The sequence below is a fragment of the Aplysia californica genome, unplaced genomic scaffold, assembly GCF_000002075.1.
Source record: "Aplysia californica isolate F4 #8 unplaced genomic scaffold, AplCal3.0 scaffold00021, whole genome shotgun sequence".
Taxonomy (NCBI): domain Eukaryota; kingdom Metazoa; phylum Mollusca; class Gastropoda; order Aplysiida; family Aplysiidae; genus Aplysia; species Aplysia californica.
Window position 1 is genome coordinate 625,460 of NW_004797291.1, and position 7,060 is coordinate 632,519.

At 43.8% G+C, this 7,060-nt stretch overlaps 1 protein-coding gene across 3 annotated transcripts in view; it reads left to right on the forward strand.

Annotated features, from left to right (window-relative positions):
• Positions 1-2,213: 2,213 nt before the first annotated feature.
• The window catches only part of LOC101851385 (serine/threonine-protein phosphatase 4 regulatory subunit 4), a gene marked incomplete at its 5' end in the record, with an annotated part of 64,507 nt that continues 59,660 nt past the window's right edge, over positions 2,214-7,060 (forward strand). For all 3 annotated transcript variants that reach the window (XM_013087429.2, XM_013087433.2, XM_013087436.2), the window contains 1 exon segment: positions 2,214-2,316. In XM_013087429.2, the coding sequence (XP_012942883.2) occupies positions 2,214-2,316 (103 nt within the window).

The following is a 7,060-nucleotide window of genomic DNA, read 5'->3' on the forward strand; positions in this document are numbered from 1 at the left end:
CGTAGCCATTTTCTTTCACGCTCATATTGTGAAAATGACCTGATGCAGTTGCGAGGCCGTAAAACTCTTCCTAAACTAACTCTCATATTTTTTGCCTATTTGTCTCGATTTTCCCTAACGTGCAGTGGGTTTTTTACAATCAATTTTACTCTGATCCCGGCTTCTCCCTGTTATAGCTCTGACTCCTTGTATACTTCTAACCATAAACTGTACCGCTCATGATCGACAAAATAGTTGTAGGGTACCGCGAACGTCCAATAGTCAGCAAGATTCAATCCAGTACAAAGGCCTTTTGTAAACTCGACTTCTCTACCAATGATCGTGCTGCCGAATGAGCTGGAAGTGGGCGCTCTGGTGTGGTTTGCTCCTTCTTTCCTTTTAAAGATATATTATCGTCCCTATCTCTCCTCCTTTTCTTCGTATAGTACTCTCGTAACAACTCAATCTTCGGCACTTATATGACTTATTTATATTGCAAGTGCCGTAAAACTCCTACTAAAACAAACGAACCTTCTGTCGTTTGTTCATTTTTGTTCACTCACGCGTAGGCCGACACCCCCAGTCCCCCGAAAGTGTACGATTGTGCGAGGCAACACTGTGCTCTGTCTGTTGTTACAGGTTGTTTGTTTTCCCACCGCCCTTTATCGCGGCGTAACCCCAAAGACCTTGTACACGGCGGGATGACATATAGAATAGAAGGAAGAAAGAAAAAGAAAAAAAAACAACCATGGCGTTTCCCCTTCCCAGGCTTGTTTTGGGACGGGTCTGGCTCGGTGGTCGAGAGTGCTGATTGTACGATTTGGTTGGGTTTAAAAAAAAAAAAAAAAAACAACTTTCGTTGCGTTTTAGTATTGTTTTTGTTTTTATTTTTATTTTTATTTTTATTTTTGGGGGATTTTTTGGTTGTTGTCGTATGCACGGCAGCCAGAACGGGAGCAAAGAAGAGTGCGCAGTGCCGCGGCGTAAATGTTAATGGTGTTTTCATGCCCCCAGATGTCGTCTGCCGCGCGGACCGGGATCAGTGGTCTTCTGAGTGTCTATGAGCTTCGTTTTCATCTTTTTCTCATTTTTTCTTCCTTTGTAGGGCTGTTTTTCTGGTTGTTGTTGTTTTGTTTTTGTTTTTGTCTTGTTTTTTTCTTCTGTTTTTGTTTTGTTTTGTCTTGTTTTTGTTTTGTTTGCTTTTATGTCTTCGGGTTTCCTGCCAAAACTAGAGTGGCAAACTATGTTGAACGTGGCGAGGGCAGCTCTATGATAGCCGTTACACAGGCCGTGCTTGTCCCAGATGTGTTGTTAAGTTACAGAGGGCTGTCCGCGGGTGCTGCTATCCCTGGTTTTCAGAGTTTCGGGTGTAAACAAATCGGGGTAAAACGTTAGCGATTGGTTACCGGAATGTAGTTGTGAGCGCCGTAAAGTAAAACTCTGATTAAACTAACTTGGTGATTGGTGACGTATGACTTTCTTCTTCGATTTTGTATTTGTCTCTCCTTGAAAATACTCAAGTCATTTAAGAGTATATGTCGCCAATGAACTTTTTTCTTTTAAAGTTAACAAACAAACAAATAAAAAAACAGTCAACACCCCCCCCCCCCCAATCCATAACAACCACGAAAGAAAGACCAGCTGTAAGTGGTGCAACGGTTGTGCATTGCACTGTCACGCGCAAAACAACAACAACAGCCGCATCAAAACAGAAGAAAAGATAAATTCAATTTTCACTTTAGCTCTTGCACGGATGTTGCATCCCACTCAGCAGCTCCGCTTTTGCCTGATCAGCAGCGTCAAAACAACACCCAGTGTGAAAACAGGTGGTTGGTGGGCGTCCTTGGGTGGTCCGCTCATTCTACTCTATTTTTATGTGCATGCATTTTGTCTTTTTTTCTGCATACCATGCTGGACTACAGAGCGTTTGGTTTTGGTTCGAATTCCGAACAGGGTGTTCTGAACTTGGATTATTTTAAGGATTGTTAAGACTTTATTTTGCACTCATTTGTCTCGGTCTTAATGTTTATGTTAGAGGTAACAAACGAACATACAAACAAACAAACGAAAAACTACAAAAAACCCTCTCTAGTAAAACCTCTAATCTTCGGCACTTATGAGCTATTTGTGTTGCAAGTGCCGAAAAAAAACAACAACCGTATTAACCAAACGCACATATACAGATAGATATAATAATTAACCATTTCTTTTTCCTTTTCTTCTTGCCCCTCTAGCTCTGGCCAGGAAGTGCAGCGAGTGAGTGTAATCACCGACCTGCCGGCTCTGCTCAGGGACAACAACGCAGAATGCATGAAGCGGGTGGTTCCCAAAGTCAGGGTGAGTACTCACATCTTTGCGTTTGAACCCCCCCTCCCCCTCCCCCTCCCCCTCCCCCTCCCCCTCCCCCTTCCATGCCTCGAGATGTCACTTGGTGCACGTTGGTGGCTGGCTGGCGGGCACTCTGGCGTGGTTTGCTTCTTCTTTCATAGCAAATTCCTATCGCCCTTCTCTCCCATCCTTTTCTTTGTATGTTACCTCTGTAATACCTCTTATTTCTGGCACTTATATGACCCACTTGTGTTGTAAGTGCCGCAAAACTCTTACTAAAACTATACTAAACATGGTGCATTCTGCTCTTCACCTTTCCACCTTTCTTTTCTTTCTTTTCTTGGGCACGCCCCCCCCCCTCCCCCACCCACACACACACACACTCTCACCTCTCTTACCTCTCACCCTGACTCTTGCTTCCTTTCTGTTTTGTTTCCTTTCGTCAAAGAACCCTTTAGGTTCGAACCAAGCCCCTAATTTCGCCCCCCCCTCCCTTTTTTCACCCCCAACCCTTTTCTAATTCCCCGTTTGTGCCTCTGTCACTATCTGTCTGTTAGGTGATAAGTCATGCTGAGCTATATTATAGTGAGGAAGGCCCTAGTTGTTCTTGAACTTAGCATCTTCTTTGAGATTTTAAGGCTCTCCACTTACTTAAAAATGTGGCTTAGTCCTATCGGAGATGGGCGATAAAATTCGGAGGTCACGCCTCTTGATAACCTTGTAGTGTTGAAGGAGGTGTTTAAGACATACCACCTCATTACAAGTTAACTGTTCCGTATTTTCTTTCTTTTCTTTTTGTAAATGTATGTTTTTTCTTTCTTTCTCTGTCTCGTTCCCTGCTGATTGCCCCCGTTTAGTGAAGAAAAATGCGAAGACGCATGTGCGCGCGACATGACGCATCTTGCAAGCGATAAAAAGTGTCAAGATTCGGATGTTGTTATCAGGAGTCATAAACGCTTCCGGTTATAACCCCAGGTTTTGCGCGCGCAAGGACGAACGGATGACTCACACGTACTTGATTTTTGTTTTAAACCTGCAGATGGCAGGTACACTTGATGATGGGACCTCGTCATCTGCTAGCCTCGCACAAGAGGCAATAAATGTTGGAAACCAAGAATCTGTACTGTTGCCTTACTCGTTCTGTCTCTGCACCACCGAATGTGGATACTTTAGAATTACAAAGTTTTATCTATTCAGTGCCTAGTTTTGAACAATTTGACGTTTAAAATAAATGTTGAGTTTCACAACATGTCAAACTTCTTGGAATGCAGTTCTTTGAATGTCTCGATAACGACCCCGAATAATCTTACGATTTTGATGGAGCAGACAGAACATTTGGTTTCTGACCTATTGGTCTTAGTAACTCAGAACGGCTAAAAATTTCAGATACAACGTTGTTATTTTAAGGTAGCGATGTGTCATCTGCACAACAACAAGCGTCTTTGGTGTAGCGCGGTCTAGCTTTCCACAGTTGCACGCAGACGGCATGAGTTTGATTCCCGGGTGGGAAAAGTCTTCTCAATAGAGTATCTCCGTCTGTCTGCTAGGATGAATCCCACTCAGAGTGGGTTTGTCCAGGCAGGGTCGGAACATCCCAGCTCTCATACGAGCTACACAAGTGTTGATGAGGGCGGCTTCAATGTACCCCAGTCTTTGGTAATCTTATGCGTCTAGATATATGGGTGTAAACATATCTCTCTGCAGGTGAGATCAGACGAATCGAGCTGAATTCATTTCTTAGAGAGATCATGTAGTGTATGCCAATTCTGCCTAGCTGTACGCTTTACGACCATCTTTCCGGTGTCTTTGTTTTCGCTGCCAACATACCGCGAACCCTAATGTGTTTGCCAACAGCGTGGCAGATCATAATGAGGCGGTGCAGAATGCCAGGGCTCCTGGATGCGTGCGTGATTTTGTCATAACCTGATATTATAATTATAAATGTGTGCCTTCAGGTGCATCGCTGATTTATTTGTTTTGTGCTGTCTTTGAAAAAACGTTTAATTTCTAAGACATTTGACTGTGGAGCGATCGATGCGAGTTCAGATTTGTTCCCATTCCAGAGGTTTTTCCGTCACACCCAAACATATTTGTCTATTTCGAATTTCCATCTCTAAATCTCATTCGGGTGACAATAGATCTGAGTCACTGTAGGAAGTAGGAGTTTTGGGTATTTACTTTGGACGGTGGATACTACTTAAAATTTTTTTTAAAATCAAGTCTTTCCTTTAATATAAAAACACCTAGAACGCTGAAAGTCACGTGAGTTGGAATACTTTATGCGGAGTCGCCTGCTCTTCCGTTTTTCTCTATTTTTCTTCCGTTTTTCTCTATTTTTCTTCCGCTTTTCTCTGTTCTCCCTTTTGTATTTGGTCTAAAGTTTGGGTGGTTGGTAAACGCTTTAATATATGTGCCACGACGTTGTGGAATCAGGCGCTCGTCAATTTCTGGGCATTTGGGGTTATCGCTTTTTTTGTGTGTTTAGTATATGGTTTTACGGCGCTTGCAACTGCATAAGGTCATAGTTATCGCTTTAAAAGGACATAAAAGGTATTGACCTAAAAATGATTTCACCATGATATCTCAAATATGGACTGCTCATTCTTTTTCTGTTCAGTGTTACTATTTTGCTGGTAATATATGTATCTGGTGAAATGCTTCTTGTGCCGGACTTTAAAAAAATATATAGATGTTTTACGCCACCAACGACACATTTTCTATCAGTTTTAAACGAATTTTGACCCTCTTTATCAGGGCATCCCGGGAGGAAAGGGACACTACGTCCCGGCAGAAAGATTTAGATACTCTGTAAAAATTCTCCCCACCCGAGAATCGAAAGTGGGTCTCGTGCGTGCGACGGCGGGGAACCTAACCACCACACCACAGACTTCCCGTAAACTTACAGGTCAGCAACAACAACTTTGATCCGATCCACCTTTAGCTATAATGCCTTGGACATATTTACGCCATACCGCCAAGGGTAGGATAACATAAGTTGAATGTCACCCATATCCCGTCTGTTGAGTGGTCCGAATTACGCTGTTCTGATCAGAAAATTCCCCTCGAGTTGGGAGAAGGAAGCTGTTCGCGGGACGCCGCTTCCGCCGCACACAGCTTGTGTTCACTTAGGACTGTATCGTTACACACACACACACACACACACACACACACACACACACACACACACACACAGCGCGCCTTCGCATACTCAAAGAAAGAGAGAATAAGAACTAAAAGGACGAGCGAAATTCGTAACATCTTCTACAACATAAACAATGTGGGCGACGCCGGCGGGCGTGAAGAAAGCCGGTACGCCGACCTTCACCTGCTGTTCTCCTACTCACCACCAATTACAACCTGATACCTCCGGCTCCCAACGAGTGAGGTGGCAGAGCCTTAGACAAACTACTCTCGGCAATAACGTGATGTTCCCAACACCCACCTGTCAGATACAGGCGCGCAAGGATGGGCCGCGTAGGTGGGGGGTTCCACTGCTGCATTTTTGAAAGGTGGGTAACCCTGTGGGACTGGCGAAGTACGCGGTACCGGGCTGCTAAATAAATACAAGGTGACTACATCTATTTTGTTTCGCAATACTTTCTTTAGTTCGATCCGACAGATGCGCAATATTCACTACGCACGGGATGTACATGTAGTAATGGGTTCGATTGGTTGGGTTTTTTTTTTAGGTTTGCTATTCACATGAACTATTTTTGGTTTATCCTTCATTTGACGTTGTCAGATACTTACTGACAGAGAAAAGCCAGTGCCGGTGTAAAGGCGCAAATCACCGAATCAGTCACCGATCAAATGTGTACTGTCTGACTATATGTGGAATTAACGTGAATATTGAATATGCATTGCTTGTTCGGCCCTGATTAACACATTATAATCATTACGGTGGCGGGCTACTTCGACTCTGTCTTCCAGAGTGGGACACAAAACTCCAGCAAATTGATGGAGAAACTAGTTACAAAACTCCCAACGCTGGATACCATGGACCCAAGTTCTAACAAGAGAGTGACCTGTACAAAATACTCTTATATTATAGCCAAACGTAATTTTACTCCACCCACTAACACCTATGTCTTAAAGTGGCACATCATTAGTTCAATTGTTATCCAACTGGAATGATGAGCAGGCATCTCCCGTTAGATTGGCCTTATTTGGACCTTTGGACCATTTTGGGATTTTGGTTGTCTGAAACCTGTGCATGCATCTTAACCTACTCGGCTTATTTCAGTTGGGAATGGGCATTAGACCAGATGATTCCCCTTCCCTTCCCTTAAAGCGATCATATTACGTCAAAATAGACACACACCTCTCGAGCTCAGAACAGCTACTCTATCACCAAGCCTTATCACTGCCGCTGACCCCAACTTTAACCTCTGTGCCTGACCCCTATCCTGACCACTATAAAGCCTTAATTTCCCAGTAAATCACACACCATCGTGCGAATTCCCTGGTCGACTACTTGATGTAATGGCATCCATTTCAGAAGGGCTGATTGAACCATCTAGAGGCGGCATCCCTTCCTCGTCCGTAATCTCTATTCAGAGTATTCAATCTTCTCTCATGTTCTGGTTATATTTCCCTCTTATCTTTCTTCTTCTGCTTGCTTTTTCACACCCCCCCCCCCCTCCCCCTCTCTCTCTCTCTCTCTCTCTCTCTCTCTCTCTCTCTCTCTCTCTCTCTCTCTCTCTCTCTCTCTCTCTCCGTTTCAGCACCCTACTATCTTCCTTGTCTTTCACGC